The sequence below is a fragment of the Megalops cyprinoides genome, chromosome 9 (assembly GCF_013368585.1).
Source record: "Megalops cyprinoides isolate fMegCyp1 chromosome 9, fMegCyp1.pri, whole genome shotgun sequence".
NCBI lineage: Eukaryota > Metazoa > Chordata > Actinopteri > Elopiformes > Megalopidae > Megalops > Megalops cyprinoides.
In genome coordinates this window covers 1,166,919-1,184,335 of record NC_050591.1, presented here as the reverse complement: position 1 = coordinate 1,184,335, position 17,417 = coordinate 1,166,919, and the positions used below count along the sequence as shown (strand labels likewise).

The window sequence follows — 17,417 nt, the reverse complement described above, 5'->3', positions numbered from 1 at the left end:
AAGAATGAATACAGTAATATGCAAGAAAAAAAAAATAAGGGAAGCCAAAAGGTGTTATGAAAGACAAATTGCACTAGATGCAAAGAGCAACTCTAAACGTTTTTTTCAATATTATGGTCAAAAAAGGATAGTTAAGGATGAAATAAGAGGTATAAAAAATAAGGATGGGGTTATGGTTTACGATAACAAAGCTATTGCTGATACACTAAACAGTTACTTTGTGGAGAGTTTCAGTAGTGAAGTGTTTTTGCATATGCCTTCAGGTGCAGTCAGTTCTCAGAGACTTATAGAGGAAATTGATTTAAATGATGCAGAAGTACTAGATAAACTTCAAAAACTTAAAACAAATAAGGCAGCAGGCCCTGATGGAATATATCCAAGAGTTCTCAGAGAACTAGCAGAGGTGGTTTACAAGCCTCTGACAGTTATTTTTAAGCAATCCCTTAAAACTGGAGAAATACCAGATGACTGGAAACATGGCAGTGTAGTACCTATCTACAAGAAAGGAGACCGGACTGAACCAGGAAAGTATAGGCCTGTCAGTTTAACTTGTATAGCATGCAAAATACTGGAATCCATCATTAGGGATAATTTGGAATTATTCCTGGAACGAAATGGTGTTCTAAATGATAGCCAACACGGTTTTCGCAGAGGGAGGTCGTGCTTAACAAACCTCCTGGACTTCTTTGAGGAAGCTACAGCATGTCTGGACTCAAACCAAGCTTATGATATTATCTATTTGGACTTTCAAAAGGCATTTGACAAAGTTCCGCACGAGAGACTCATATTGAAAATGACATCTACGGGAATTACAGGAGCTATCACAGCAGACTGTAACTGTGGGAGGAATTGTATCAGAGCAGGGTCCTGTACGAAGTGGAGTCCCGCAGGGATCGGTGTTGGGGGCCTTTGCTATTTCTTATATACATAAATGATCTTGATGCAGAGGTTAGTAGTAAAATAGTAAAATTTGCAGATGATACAAAACTAGGGGGTCTAGCCAACAGTATAGAATCAACTAAGGTAATACAGGAAGACCTAAACAGCATCCAAAAGTGGGCAGATACCTGGCAGATGACATTCAATTTAGATAAATGTAAAGTCTTGCATGTGGGAAATAAGAACCTTAGACAAGACTACTTCATGGGTGGAAAAAAAACTAGAATGTGCTCAATTTGAAAAGGACTTGGGAGTAATGGTTGACCCAAGCTTAACAGGATCTAGGCAGTGTGCTGTAGCAGTAAAAAAGGCCAACAGGATGCTGGGATATATAGCCAAAAGTATTGAGTATAAATCTAAAGAGGTTATATTGAAATTATACAATGCCTCAGTCAGACCTCACTTGGAATACTGTGTGCAGCTCTGGGCACCTCACTATAAAAAAGATATCGAAGCTCTAGAAAAGGTTCAAAGAAGGGCAACTAAATTAGTTCCTGGCATGAAATATAAAAGCTATGAGGAAAGACTCAAGTTGCTTAACCTATTTAGACTAAGTGAGAGGAGGCTTAGGGGTGATTTAATTGAGGTATTTAAATTTATAAAAGGAATCAATAAGGTCAACTATAATAGACTCTTTAGGGTGAGTTCACTCTGTAAAACAAGAGGACATAAATGGAAACTAGTTAAGAGTAAGTTCCGCACTGATATAAGGAAATAATATTTTACACAAAGAGTTATCAATACATGGAATAGGTTGCCAGGTCATGTAGTTGAGGCAGAGACCCTTGCTGTGTTCAAGCCTAGACTTGATGCAGTTTTGGATACTCTTTAATTAAGAAATGGCGAGCTTAGTTGGGCCGAATGGCCTGTTCTCGTCATCATATGTTCTTATGTTCTTATTATACAGACATAAAAGGTATTACCTGCAACAGTGTGGCACAGTCGATCTGTGTGCCTTTTGGCATTTGTGCTCCAGATTCCTTCCACTGAACTGTTATGTTCGTTCCTAGTGCCTACACGGATCAATGGGTCTCACAAGGAAACGTGTGAAAATTGTCACCTCGAACATTTTATTTGACTGAGCAATCGGTGTCATACTTGGATTGTGTTCTTTTTGACCATTGTCCGCGATTGTTGAATAGGCTATCGCATGACAAATTTCCTCACAGGGATAACAACGTTTTCAATCATTCAGCAAACCATGACCTAGTCAGCATTATGACTGGTTGTGTTGATACTGTTGTGGAAAATTTCTGATTAAGTGTATACCCCATGTGGAAATTGTAAGAATTGCCACTTTCACCCCACCAGAGAAAAGCGGATCTTGACGTGGTACAATTAAGCTTGTTACTTGGTGGGGATAAATTATTGCCAGCAAACATTATAAGCATTGCCAATAGATGTTAGTTTTTTTATTTTAACTGCAGTTATTGATATATTAACTGAAGTTATTGATATATGAGCCATTTACTCTATTAATTAAACAACCTAACACTATAGGCCTTAAATAAATAATAATGTATCCTATTATACTTTGTATGCCTGTGAGCAGAAACTAGAAAGAAGGGTCAAGAGAGTACAGGAGACTGCGGGAGGGGTATGCAGCTGTGAGATACCTGTATGCCAAGTAAGGCCTGTTGTGGGGCTGTAAATGAGAGTTGGACACTGTCCGAGCGCTGCTCGGAGGATGGACCCTTGATAAGATTTGGACTCTAAAAAAGGGGGGTCGCAAACAGGGATTCTTTATGGAGCATAGCCGAGGCAGAGGAGGTCAAGAAAGGAAAGTTATTTTTTAAAGATTAGATATGCGCAGTCTTGGAGTTAATAGTGCACAGCCAAGGCAGGGTAATTATTTTTAATTAGACAGGTGTGATCTTGGAAAAATAGTGTACAGAATGTGTGTTATGAAACTGAAGGAGGGGGTCTGAGTCTAAGCTCCAGGAGGGGCTAAGGGAATAAGCATAAAAAGGGAGATGCATTTGGGGATTGGGCTGACTGCTTGGGGGGACTGCTTGCCTGACTGCTTGGGGGGACTGCTTGCCTGACTGCTTGGGGGGGCTGCTTGCCGGACTGCTTGCCTGACTGCTTAGGGGACTGCTTTGGGGGACTGCTTGGGGTTATGACTGATGATGCTACTGCTCCGCGTGGACCACCCCGGTTTACTGTATGTGATTTTGAACCATGTACAATAAACCTTTTGCATCAGACTTTGAAGAATATTTTGTATTCATTTTTGGAGATTGTTCATTTTTTGCATTTGATATAGCTTCCTTGCGGCGCATTTGCAGATAACGGCGGGGAGTGGTGAGGTCACCACAATACCTACAACAATGCAAATTTGAAATGTTTGTTTCACTTCAAATGTATTAATGCAATCAAATAATCTGAAATATATATCACATTCATTATTTTGAAATAATTATGCCTATGAAAGTGGACTTATGGTACACCCTGATTGACTGTTCGGTGCACTCATGAGCCCTCGGCAGCCACACAGGCTCATTTGACTTGAGTGGAAATCACATGGCATTAGAACAGCAAAGCAAAGCGTGACTGACAGGGCCGTGCTCAGGAAAAAAAAACTGGTGAGGAAGCTTGAATATTCGTGTATTACAGTATGCAACTGAGGCTTAATTTACCACAAAAAAGCGGAGGACACAAGTGCAAACAACTACATCAACTATATAAGTCCAAAACCCTGTAATGATTAAGAGCTGTTATTAAAATAAAGACAACAATTTTTCAATGTCAGGGGATCTTCACTGACAAAGCATTTTACTCCATGAATGATATACAGTAAGTTAGCAACTTTGCCTGCCGTCTATCAATCCGAAAAATTATGTGTTGTTTGCTGTGTGGGGTTTAAGTTGTCACCACCTCAGTATGTCTAATTACATTTCATTATACTACTCAATTTCAGTTTGCTTCGCAGAGTCAGTAAAACAATACATAAACCAATCAGATGATTACCTTTATCTCAATCTTAACTTCTAAAAGATCAATGATTTTCTTTCTCTCTCCCCATGTTTCGAAATTCCACCGAGCCCGCATGTGTTTAAAAATGTTTCAGAAGCATCCACCTAGAATTGGGATGCTATTAAACCATAATATTTGAATTCCAGGGAAATTATAGAAAGTCTTTTGGCTCTCAGTTTCAGCTAAATTCAACTTGCCAAATGGAACAGATGTGGACCTGCAAGGACTCTGCAGGAGTTGATGTGGCTGCTGATGTATTTGATGAACTACTGAAATCTTCTACAGTATCTTTCAAGGTGTTCACTGAGCACTCTGGTAAGAAACAGAAACACACCTCGTATTGCATTTATATTCTCTCTTGTAGCATTTGGCAGATGTGTTTATTCAGTTAGCATATTTGTCAGTAGGAAGAGAAAAATAATATATAGCTATTGATACAACTGAAAATGTTTTGGAGAAAAAAATCTGCATTATTGGACCACTTCAGAGATGTTGCCTTGTGAAAAATTATGCTACTGAATTATGCTATTATGCTACTGAAGTTAAATATTATCCAACTGAATTCCACCACCTCCCCTGTCCTCTTAGCTGAGAGCGAGGTCTCAGAGGTTTCCTTCTGCTCAGATGAGGGGTCATTCTCACCAGTTGAATCTGTGAAATCATCCTCATCAACTGAGTCTGTGAGCTCCACGGCAAGTTCAGCCTCTACAGTAATTACAGAGAGCAGCAAAGCATGGAGAAGAACACTGGTTGAAGGACCACCTGACAGTAAGGTGGCAAAAGATGTGAGTTGTGAGCTGTTTTTAGGTTGTTGGTAAAATGTTAACCTTTTCAAAATGCATAACAGGTTGACATGTGACGTCTGTTGCAGCTGGTCTACGTAGCTCTGCATCAAAAACCAGGGGGTGAGGATGTATTCAAAGAGTACAACAAAACCAAAGGCCTTTCTGACCATACAAGAAAGAAACCTGTCAACATTTTGGTGGCGAATATGATTGAGAGCCATGGGTAAGTAACAAATAAAATAAAGTCTACTTTATAAATTGAAATACTTGTTAAAATATACATCCTCTGTTCTCAACTTTTTACACTGGTCATGTTAATTTTCTCTGAATTACATGTAAAACTGACATTTTTGTAATATGTAACCTGCTATGGTGTAGGAGGGTCCCACCAGTTAATGTCCGCATTACCTATGCCCTTGGAGTAGTCACCCTTTTCCCCAGTCTGAAAGATAAGGCTTTGCCAACTGGTTATGTGAGTATTTACTTACAGGAACAATTCATTCTGTCTAATTTAGCCATGTATAGGGAGTAGCCTTATGTGGAGGTCCTGATGCATACATCTGCTTTGATGCATACATCTTGTCTGACAGGAGCATTACTATGATCCTCACAGTGGGCAGGGTTACCTGGCCTACAGATTAAAAACAGTTCAGCACAACACTGCGAGTGACTCCAAGAGGAGCTCCAAGTCTGCTTATCAAGGTGGCGCAAAGACTCTACATGAGACCTCAACATCTGAACAGCTGTCAGGTAATGAATGCAGAGAAGCAATGTCCATGATGAAGCATTCAACAGACCAGTCAGTTGTCGTGGAGAAAATGAAGGCAACGTTCAAGCATAGACAGAGAATGCTACATGATCCAGACCAGTCTTCACTTCCTAGATCACTTTCCTCGATTCTTGGATACACCAGGCTTGGTAAGAAATGGAGACTAGCTAGATGTACCCATTATTAGATGTGTGATATTGTGTTTTGATATGATTTTTCTGTGTGTTAGATTGACCAAGATTTCACAATGCTCTTTGGAGAAGACATCTCAGGCAAGTTTATTGCAAAATGGCCAACATTCTACAAACCAGGGGTCATTACTCTCGTCTTCGTCCTGGTACTCATCTGGATGACCTTCTGTCTGCTCAGGAGGAATCAAATGATTATGGTAGGTGAACATGGATGTTTGCATGTGCCACTTTTCTTAGCATGTGTCTATATTCTGATTGGATGTCTGTGTTGCTGTTCTAATCCACTAGGACGGGACAGTGACTTGGCAGCTATCCTCCTGCTCGTTCATCTCTTACCTCAGACTGCAAAAGGAAAAAGACATGGGAAAATCGGTGCCTCTGAAGCTGCTGACCATGTGATCGAGTTCATGAAGGTATGCTCTTGACAGATAATTTATGAATGTTGCTTTGCTTCTTATAACACTTCATTGACTGATTGTTTTTCATTTTCTTGGTCAGCTGTGTGATCTCTCTTACATAGCTGTTAAAAGGAAACACCTCTTAATGATGAATGGGAAGAAATTAGTTATTTTACATTTAATGTATTGTTAATTATTCATGTATTGTTTTAGAGTTGAAATCTGGTGACCAAATGGTTCAAGTATATTTTTTAATGTAAAGTAATGCTCATTAAATCATTGAATGAGGCAAAGTTCATATGATACATTTTTCATTCCATTCATGCAAACCCACTCCAGATCCCATAAAGCTATGCCTTGTATATCCCTTATGTAGATGTGTATAGACGGCTATATCCAGCTGAAGGAAGATGGAGATCGTTTTTATCTGTCACCTGGATGTGAACAAACACAAATCACTGTTTTAATGTCCTATCCCTCAATCTTAGGTGGGGACAAGCATGGTGACATTCCTTGGAGTTGGATCAGCACAGCCCTTTCTCCTCTGCGTTGGAGAAAAGAAGAGTAGTATTCAGAAGTTCTACATCATCCTGGACCAGAAGGCCATTCCCTGCGTGGCGCAGATGGCTGTGGCTACCTTTGACGAACTGTGTAAGGCGCGCTTTGTGTTTGCTGTGTCCTATGATGAGGCCTTGTTCAACTTCTGCACATTAATCCAAACAACTGTGTATGGCATTGATGTGGCCACTGCAAAGGAGAGTCCAAGGGTCAAGGAAATCAGAGTGAGAATTCATAACATTTAAGTGTGAAAATGTTCACTTGTTTCATTTGCAGGGTACAGCACAGAAGTTGTTCAGTTTTTTTTCAGCATTTGAAGTTTAGTCATGCTTTGTAACCAGGGCGTACATTGTGTTTGAAATGTGGGGAACGTGGCTGTTCATCTGTTTTTTACATATATTGTGGATTCAAGAAACATTTATTGAGAGTACATGAAGACTGTGCTGCTCCAGATTCTGTTGAATATTTGGACAATGTTCATAATAATGTTTGTGCTCCTGATTCATTGCCAAGTGCATATTCTCCTGTCAGTTGCCCACCTCCTCTTAAAAAAGGCAGTTATTGGACATGTGTAGCTCTATTATCGCTCAAGTACAAGCATCTGGAATTGCTGAAAGTACTGTGCAGTCTTTAGTTTGTTCAATGGAGGAACTAGATGATGTGCATATCCAAGCACAGGATGCTGTTCTTAAATGTCTTTCATCTGAGGTTACTGAACAAGCCCTAGATAAAGTCAAAGACTGTTTTGAATACTTTGAAAATCCATTCTCACTCCTCAATACCGAAACAAAGAGGCAAAGACATTTTGAAAAAAATGGAAAATTGTTGAACCAGTGGAGCATGTTCTTGGTGTGCGTTATGATGTTCGTAGAGATAGAACTACTGGTGTATACAGTCTAATTCCAGTCAATGACAAATTCATTTATTTACTGATTTTAGGAACTCTTGAGTCAATGTTTACCAACCAGGAACTCAGTGACTGCTTTCAACAAGTAAAGCGTCATGAAGATGGCATTTTCAAAGACATTAATGAAATGGTTCATATTTCAGAAATCACACATTATTTTCACAAGAACAAGCACTCCAGATTCAGCTTTATTATGATGACTTTGAAATAGCCAATCCGCTTAGATCTAAAAAAGGAATACACAAATTTGGCTGCATTTATTTTAAGAAATTTGCCAACCAAACTTCAGTTTTGATGAACATTCATCTCGTGGCACTTTTTCATTTAGAGGACTTAAAGAAATATGGTTTTGATCCAATCCTACAGCCTCTTGTTAATGATTTAAAAGTTCTGGAGACACAGGGGATCCAGGTGCCCTTTTCAGATACACCCTTGAGGTGTATATCTCAGTTATTCTCTGTTATTCAGGTCACTGGTGATAATTTAGCTATACATGGCCTTTTTGGTACGGTTGAATCATTCAGTGCAACTTATTGTTGTCCATTTTGTTTAACTGACAAAACAAGTTTGCAGTTTGTGTTTAATGAGGATAACCCAGACTTAATTCTTTGCACAAAAGAGCTCTATACAGAACATTGCAATGCTGTCGCACAAAACCCCACTCTGGTCCATTCATTTGGTGTTAAAAGAACCTGTCCTCTAAATGCACTGCAGTTTTTTCATTGTTCAGACAATTATGCAGTTAATATTATGCATGACCTACTAGAAGGTGTTGTACAGTATGAGCTTAAGCTTCTTTTTCAGTACTTGGTTAGGGACTCCATATGTTTAAACATTCTTTCAGAAAGGATTCAGAGCTTTAAATATGGATACAGTGAGAGAAAGAACAGACCTAGTGCAATCAAAGTTGATGATGGTAGAAATGATCTTGGTCTCAATGCTATTCAGTCATGGTGCCTCCTGCGCAATACTCCCTTAATTTTTGGAGATTTAGTTGACCCAGACAAGTTATTGGCATGTCATTCTACTTTTGATTCAAATTGTCAACATTGTGTTCTCCCCAATCATAACAGATGGTATGACTATGAAAAGAAACATCAGAATCAATTGGCTTTTCATTGGGAGAAGGTTTATTTTAAAAGATTTCTGTTTGGTCCTGTTATGCATGTCTTAACTAGTGATCTAGAGGGCAGCAAGGTCGCAAGGTCTTTATCAAACACTGAATGTGTCTAGTGTCTCCACAACTTCCTGGGTGAAAAAGTATGGAACAGAATACCAGATTGGAATGTTTGTCTGTACAAGTACTGAAAATGAAATGCCTGATTTCCAAAAAATTGTCAATATCATCATCAAGGATGAGGAAGCATTTCTTTTGACCACTGAAGTTATTACAGTGTATTTTGATGATCACCTTAATGCATTCAGTATTGAGGAAGTGGATGATGTGTTCTCTGTCATTTGTGTGTCTGACCTGATATATTATCGACCTTATGACAGGCAGTTTTCACCTGACAGTGATGAGATAACATATATTGTGCCCTACTGCTGCTTTGTATGAGCTGTGCATTGATGGAAGTGTGAAACATGGATTTAATACAAAGTTCATTATATGTACAATTTCTGCATTTTGTCTTTTATTTAAGTCAGTAGGGTATGGGGAAACTTTACAACCAATAGTGTTGGTACTCACACCCAATAGTGTTACAATTGCACATTTTCAATCCTACATTTTGTTGCCTTCACACTACACTGGTGTTGGTTTAGAAAAAAACTGGTGTTACTTTTAACACTGTATTTTAACACCAACACCGGTGTAGTGTGAATACAACACTTTTAAAAGTGTTGTTTGGTATTCATTGTTTTAAAAAAAAGTGTTAAACCAACTAAAATTGGGTGTTAAATTTTTAACAATTTCAAAAGTGTTATTTTAACACTATACAGTGTGGATGCATATAGACACTTTGCTGGTGTTAAAATTAACACTGTGGGTGTTAAATTAACACTGGTGATTTTGCTGTGTACGCAGTGTGACTTCTGTTGAATACAGTCAGGCAATGCCAATGACAACATAACTTTGCGCCAGCAGCCGCCACCTTGCGGGAAGTTTGAGCCAGGACGGAGGAGGGACGCGAGTATTAATGGATGCTGTCACCTGTTACTTTTACCACTGCGTAGAGACACCTCGTGCAGGAGAGCGGAAAACGGGAGCAGGGTTTGCGCTTAGAAAAAAATACACTACTACTATTTTCTTAAATAGTACTTTATTTCTTTCCCTAATATGGTGGATCTTTCCAACGCGTTCATTTTAAGAAGGCAAAACGTGTCACGTTTAAATGCATGTCTGTCACATTAACTACTCAACAATCGGCTTTCAAGAATGTACCTTATTTTTTAATTAAACTTTGCTATCATCAACCATGGTAAAATTTGGAAGCATACACATTTATCCATCGCGGTCTCCACCATGCACTGCAGAGTGGCGTTCTTGTTCATTGGCAATGTCTGGATAAATTGCAATCAAACCATATATGCTCGCTCTCCTCGCTCTTAGAGTGGGTTTTTCAAGACTGCCGATTATGTACTTTCACGCTGTCCATAATTGCGCTTTGTTCTTTTGGATAAGTGACAGCTGTTTTTTTCTATTCTCCCCCGATGTACTGCGCTACTGTTTGGCTCCTCTGTCATGCATTCAGATGTTCGCATGTTACTACTAAAAGAGCCCTTGAAATGGTACTCACTTGAAATGAAAACATGAAATTAATCATGAAAACATGGGATACCATACAGAAAAGGCTTTAAAATTATTTTGTTAAACCTGTAAGGATAACGTATTCATAAGAATAAATTATAGTTGTAATCACACATCTGGATAACCCTCCAAACAAAGACAGTAGCTCTCAGTAGGCTATCCCTGTAAATACGTCAGTGTGATTATTCACCTCTCATATTCCTGTAAGTACGGTAATATCAGTGTAGCTCATCCATTTCAAAACCCGTCCCGTGTGCGGAGCGACTTGACGTGATAGATCGCGTGTCATTTTCCCCTACTCCAGTTTTTTTTTTTAATCGCATGTAGACATCAAATAACAGAAAACTATTGTAGGAGGTCCTGCGTGCTTGAGGTAGATCTACTATAAGACAGAAAGGATTGACTGAAATAATCCAGCATCAACGTCTCTTATTTATAAAACAGATGTGTTTACTGGGGGACGTGTACATCTAGCTTCCCAGATAAAAAGCATTTTTATTTGATATGAGAAAATACAATTAGGCGCCGTCAATTAAACCTTTAACCAATTAATTGAAACGCCAACTGGGTGGTTTCCAGGCACCCTACAGAGGTTGGAGCAGTCTAATGAGGCAAAACCTGATAGACTCACGCTTCGCTACAATTCACAGAAGAGCATCACTAAATGAATGACCAGGTAAGAGAGCCTACATTATACATGGTTGTGCTCTTAAGAGCAAATTAGTCTAATCACAAATGAAATACGGCGGACGTAGATTAGCCCGTGAAATTTAAATCGAAGTTTTGTAGTTGTGTATTCATAACGTTGTTTGTGTGCAGTAGCTTCAAGGAAAGTCAAGGAAAGAGAAACTACGAACTCTCAGAAAATAGTCTTGCTAACACTGTCCATCATTTAATGTTAATCTTCCTTGTAGTTTTATAACATACACGTTTAGTATGCAGCCACTCAAGAAAGCATGTGCTTGTATGTTTTTTTATATATAGGATTGCTAAATTAGTCAGTAGGCCTAATAGTAAGTCAACTTGCAACATTGCGACATTGTTAACCTCTTTCTAAATGACCATTATTATTTTATCTGAATTGGTAAGTAAATAATGAAGCTTTTTGTTGTTAAGAATACGAAAAATTAAGTTAGAACACATCTCAATATAGTGTGACATAGCTTGCAAACGTTGCCCTTATATTATTATTCATATTAAGTTGAATATGGTCTTCCTTGATTCAACAGCAGCGTTGCATGTATTGCTCTAGACTTGCATTGTTGCAGCTTGTCGTTTATAAGATGCATTGGACTTGATTCACTTTTGAATGAGGGTATTCGTCTTGTCTGACCAACTGAAATCAGGAACTTATCTAGCCGTTACCCGGAGGAGCTGTATGCGAGAACGCAAATGTCCGAATCAGTCGGACTGGTCATGAGACGGACTTCACTCTGCCAGCTCCCTAGTACAAAGTCCGCCTAATGTCACATTGAGTCCATGTGTAAACACAGCAGGTCAAGCTCCGGAGAATCCACGGCGAGCGAGTGGGCGTGTTGATGACGTTTCTATCTTTCTATCATACGACTGGCGCGAAACCGGAAGAATAGAAACATCTGCTTCGTACTCTTTTCTGCGTGCCTGTATATTGCTTTCCATTCTTTCGTTGACATTGCAGATACGTCCAAATACATGCTATTTTGAGTCCGATTATCGTTAAAGAGATAGTTAGGTATAGCTACACTGCCAAAACTTGTCTTTTGTTTATTATCTGGTTAGTAGCTAGCTAAACTGTGGCTAAGTAATTTTTAAAAAGGCCAATAGCACTTGGACTGTTCCAAACCCCTGTTCGAGTGGTACATTCCAATAAGTTGTTTCGTAAGTAAGTAGGCTCAGAGAGTAGTCTGGTTTAGAGGAGCGTTAAGAGTTTGCGATTTAAGTTGGTCTGGTGTAACGGTGTTTATCAGCTGTTAGTGTGCGTCCATTGAACCGTAAGTACTCTATATGTACTATGTAACTGAGCATATTAATCCTGCAATTGTATTTCGCTGTTACTTCGTTGTTTGGTATTGTATCGTCTAATTTCGTGTTGTTATAGTTAGGCTAACCAGTACTTACTGATGCAGCTACATCTTAGTTTACTAACTGCATAAATCGGGCTAAATACTGTAGTTAGCTTGATTTATGTACTCATTCTTAGTCGCTTGACGTTTATGGAGATTGGTGATTGTACCGCTAGCTTTCTTTATTCATGTGAACGTGTTTACGTGCAGCATGCGCAGCATCAGCCGGATCTCTACAGCAGTGTTTCCCAATCCTACTCTTGGAGGCACACTGTCCTACATATCTTCTATCTGTCCTTGCTCTGCCTATCTGACTGAACTCATCAGTGGTAGTTTTGATTAGCTGAGCACACCTGATTTAATCAAGCAGCAAGGATAAGTAGAAGATATGCAGGACAGTGTGCCTTCAGGAGTCGGATTGGGAAACACTGCTCTACAGAGACAGAGCGCAACGCGTCATCGGAGGGAAAACCACGCCCCGTGGGGGGGAAACGTTCCGCGAAGTTGAACGGGAGTGAATGGGAAATTGCGGGACACCGTGTCTTGAAACAGCTTTAACAAAAAATGTCAACGCCATCCTAGTTCAATACCCTTCTGCCCGAAGGAAAGACCAGATATACAGAGAAACTAAGTCTGATTAGACTCCCTCGGTGTCCCTTTTCTATCCCAAAATCAGTGTTATATGCATATATTTGTATGTTTTTATGGTTTTTTTTTTAAGTTAAAATATAAATTGCAGTTACACTTGAGGCATAAAGACTTTGCCTGGTGAAAATGATGGCTGGCGACCAGTGGTGTACTGGCCATCGGACATACCGGGACAAATCCCGGTGGGCCGGTGAACCGTCAAAAAAAAATCAGTAAAGGTTTTACCGACCCCCTCTGTGTGCCTATCATCTGATGGTTCATTTGGGAGGACTGAGAAATGAACGTTTATTTCAATAACAAGATACCATAATTTCATGACTGCTTCACTGTTAAGGCATGTTGCACAGCAGTTTTCAATGACGCACGTTCGTATGTAATCATTTGGCACTGACAAAGTCACGTCACGATTAGTTCAAACAGAGCTTAGTTGCGTAAGCTTATCAATACCAATAGGTTACTCATTTAACCGAAGTAACATAATGCACTGTCACCCAGGGTTTTTTTTATTAAGGCTAAATAAAACGAGACAAGTTTTCAATGTTAGCTGTGTGCCGTTATCACGGCAAGCAAGCTAGCTAGCTGGCCACCTAGCGGGTTAAAGGGAACCTAAGGACGGCTGGTCCAAGTTGTACCTATCTAGCATTAAACGCGATGATATAAAACGTGATATAAAAGACGTGTATTCAGAAGAATATAATCGTTTGTGAAATCCGTGCACATTAACTAATTATAAGGTAGTCTCAGTTGTAGACAGAACTTGAGAATCGTGTCCAAACACACTTTAATTCCCAAGCACACCCCCCGGATCCGGTCCTAGCGGATAAGTCCAGGACTGATTGAGTTTCTTTCCCAGTACACCCCTGCTGGCGACTAATGTTAACTTTGAAAATCAACTAGCCACAGTGGCTGGTAGCTAAATGTTAATGTCAAACCCTGCATTACAATGTTATTCTCCACATGTACTTTCCAGAAGGCCTTATTAAAAGTGACTAATGGATAAGCCATTTAGTCCCTGCAAACATGAAGATCGACCATAGATTGAGTACCTCGGTAGCTAGCTAACCTAGAGCAAGCTACCGTAGCTAGATAGTTAGCTAACTAACTAGCTAAACTAATATATCTGGAGAATTGGAATCAATCATATACAAAATTTTAACAACAAATTCTCAGATAAAGGATTAATTAACTTTTTGAGCTAGGCCTACCTGACACAAAATGTGCGCACACACACGTGAATAGTGTCATGATCCCATAGGGTCCCCGTGGCTAGGGAGCCCTCCTGTCTGTTAGCTTTAAGCCAACTACGACATCTTTTTGGCTCCGTTTTGCGTCTTGGAATCTTGCAAAAGCTTAAATCGGGGTTAGTTATCCTATTTGCCATGCAACCCACCACGCAACATCTTTTTGGCATGGTTGCGATTTTAGTTTTAAGACAGTGTTTCTCAACCTTCTCCTGGAGGGCCCCCTGCCCTGCATGTTTTAGATCTCTCCCTGCTCCAACACAGCTGATTCAAATGATCAACTCGTTATGAACTCCTGAAGCTGCTTAATAACAAACTGATCATTTGAATCAGCTGAGTTGGAGCAGGGAGAGATCTAAAACATGCAGGGCAGGGGCCCTCCAGGAGAGAGTTGAGAAACACTGTTTTAAGACATGAAAGAGAACTGTGCAATACAAATCAATGGAAAGTGCAGCGCTGTTTTCCCCCACGGCGTGAGTGTGGCCTAAATGCGCTCCGTCTCTATATAAAATTATGCACCGAGTGTCATTTGTGGTCATCTAGTGGCCATGTTAGGTAGCGAGGAGAATTAATTTCTGTAGCATGAAATCCCAAGAACAAAGAGACAGCTAGCGCCAACGTCAGCCATTCTCTATCGCACAGTAATAGTGATAGGTATAGTGATATAGGTGAACTGGTGACCTAACATTACATAGCGAACAACAAAAACTTACCTGTTATAATAAATGTATAATTAATAATAAATTGTGTGTACCGGTGGCACCATTTGGATGGCTATGTGTGATATTTTTTTATATGCTACTCAAAAGTAGTTCGTCTTCTCCTCCTTCGTGCCACATTATGTACCGGTACCACCGAAAGGTAAGTTGAAAAGAAAAAAACCTGAAAATACTTCAACTCGCAAATACTTTACGTGAACTCGTCAATACTTTTCACTCGTGAGAATGCTAGTGGCGTCTAACTGGAAAATGCCACGAGGAAATCTGGACGTTTCTAAACTCGCAATGATTTCACGCGACAATGTAACACACTACAAATGTAATCATTAATTGTCGCATTACTGTCACCCAAGAATATCAGCAACGGCTTCCACCCTCTTGTTACGCATGATTCACGATACAAAGACACCAAGCTATGCATGCGAAGTGTAAATGTTAAACATTTATAGTTTACATACTGCATTGAAAGTAGCAGTGAGATTGCTTTAGCACACATTGCTATTTGATTCTCACCATGGGCATCATAGTGCGATACGATGATAATATCATTGAGATGTTGAGTATCTTTTATTCCATCGTTGTATTTCACGCACATTGTTATCTTTCAAATATTTCACGGATATTTTAATATTATCAACGAGTTTGACTGTCTTTCTGACATTATAGATCGATAAATATCGTAAGTAGACTATAAATATCGCATTATATAATGTAAGAAGTCAACTCATAAAAAGTGTTACGTTTTTGTTATTAAAATTGGTTAAAGTCGAAATTGCATGGCAGAAGGTAGGATATACAGTATGACCTTATATAGTTAGGTGGAGGTGTGAGGACAAAGATCACATCTAGATCGTTTGCCATGACTACTATTTGGTAGGACAATGGGTATCGACGCCTCAGCAGTGCTGCCAGTTGGATGCCACAGCTTAGGCTGAGTTTATAGATCTGGTGAGGGTTTCCCGCCCGCGCGCCCGAAAACACATTCTCTACATGCAGTTACTGAAAATGAATGGCTAGATGAGCTACTGAGCTGAATTTGTATGAAATCAGTACAGACGGTCATGAAAAGATGGACATGCCCGCGGCTGTCTGTCTGACAGCCCGTAGGATATGAAGCAGATAAATGACCTCATGTTGTATTTTCTTAGACCCAAACGAAGAGACTGCATGTACTGCAGATTTTAGCAGTCGTATTAGTTAATATAATATAAGACCAGATCAATAAAGGTTGTTTTGACCAGTCTTTTGATAAGTGTATTCTTCTTCATTCTTCTTGAATGGTGACAGAATGATATATTTTTAAACAAGACCTCCAATTATATCTTCATAACAGTCTACAGAGTATAGACTAAAGATGACAACTACTGCCCATGCTCATATAAAGGTGGGCGCACACCTTAATTCACTTTGACAGCAAACCAATCTTCTGACATTTTGCAAAGGCCAAAAGACCGTCTCGCGTTGTAACGGATTTAATTAAACATGCAAATTAGGTGTATTAAATATCATTTGCCTTTAAACCAGAGACGGATTCAATGTAAGGAGGGTTAGAGTGGATGTTTATGTAAAGCTATAGATAGGCTACCTTTAAATGATATCAGATGGGTTTTTATGAAGTAGAGTGAACACTAAATAAAACCTAGAACCCGAACTGTTAAGATGGGTGGCACAATGTTATTGTCAACGTTATTAGTGCTGCTGTAATGAATGGTGCATGGTGACGTTAAAACAGGCTATGCATACACATGCGGATAGGTACAACATTCTGAATAATTTGATGTGCAGTTCCCTTAATGCAGTGAACTTTGTGTGCTTTGCTTTTGGAAGCAACGTAGTCATCGGCGTCATTTACGCTGGAGACATGTCCCCACCACTTTTTGTCGTGGCCTGTGGAGCGAGCGAGGGGCAGAGGGTGCGGCTGCCCCGGGCCCACGGTTCTTCCAGTTACAAAGGGTTTAGTTTAATATTTTGTTTAATTTAATATTTAGTCTAATATTTTGAATGATGTTTGTGTGTCTTGATTGCGGCAAAAAATAAAACGTCAGACCGAGGGCGTAATGGTTTCGACCGACCCCTAGCTAAGTTTCTCGCCGCGGTATTCATTTTGAATGAGCAGAGACACAATAGAGTTACAGAAAACTTTATTCGCTGCCCAGTATCTTTGTGTAAGTGTACAAACAGAAAAATTGCGCCCTCTGTTCGGAGTCCCAAAGTAGGAACTAGCCGATCGCTGGGTGTCTTGTTTTATTTCCCATCGCCGTCACTGTTGACGGAGCCGCGGTCTAACGCTAAAAAGTGTCTAACGCAATGAGGTGTGCTGAAATAGCACACATTGTAAACCGCATTTCTCTCCGTTCCGCCCTTCCGTCTCCGTAAGTTTCCCCTTGGATCTGTCTTGCATCTCCATACAGCCTATAATAGGCTATATAAGGGCCCACTACAAGTCTTCGCCCCTTCTGCAATGAGCCATCGGCTCCGCCCCTGAAAAAACCCCT

The 17,417-nt window shown here is 39.8% G+C and overlaps 2 protein-coding genes across 11 annotated transcripts in view; both read left to right on the top strand.

Moving 5' to 3' along the window:
• The first annotated feature begins 4,103 nt into the window (after positions 1-4,103).
• On the top strand, positions 4,104-8,770 carry LOC118783083. Of its 8 annotated transcripts, none has more exons than XM_036536767.1 (8): positions 4,104-4,230; positions 4,504-4,700; positions 4,787-4,923; positions 5,079-5,172; positions 5,291-5,450; positions 5,699-5,857; positions 5,949-6,073; positions 6,547-8,770. In XM_036536767.1, exons 1-6 carry the CDS (start codon positions 4,116-4,118, stop codon positions 5,701-5,703), a joined length of 708 nt encoding a protein of 235 aa, XP_036392660.1. In that variant the 5' UTR covers positions 4,104-4,115; the 3' UTR covers positions 5,704-5,857; positions 5,949-6,073; positions 6,547-8,770. The 8 variants fall into 8 exon arrangements, with proteins under 8 accessions (XP_036392660.1, XP_036392659.1, XP_036392657.1 ...); XM_036536766.1 differs by having other exon boundaries at positions 5,291-5,618; XM_036536764.1 differs by lacking the exon at positions 5,079-5,172 and having other exon boundaries at positions 5,314-5,618.
• Positions 8,771-10,530: 1,760 nt separating this feature from the next.
• sgcg (sarcoglycan, gamma) overlaps positions 10,531-17,417 on the top strand; it is a 53,767-nt gene continuing 46,880 nt past the window's right edge. The window contains exon 1 of one of the 3 annotated variants that reach the window (XM_036536188.1): positions 10,531-10,948. In XM_036536188.1, the coding sequence (XP_036392081.1) occupies positions 10,937-10,948 (12 nt within the window). In that variant the 5' untranslated portion in view covers positions 10,531-10,936. Of the gene's footprint in view, positions 10,949-12,143; positions 12,243-17,417 lie in introns of those variants that run through there. The other 2 variants (XM_036536192.1, XM_036536189.1) reach the window with 2 other exon arrangements.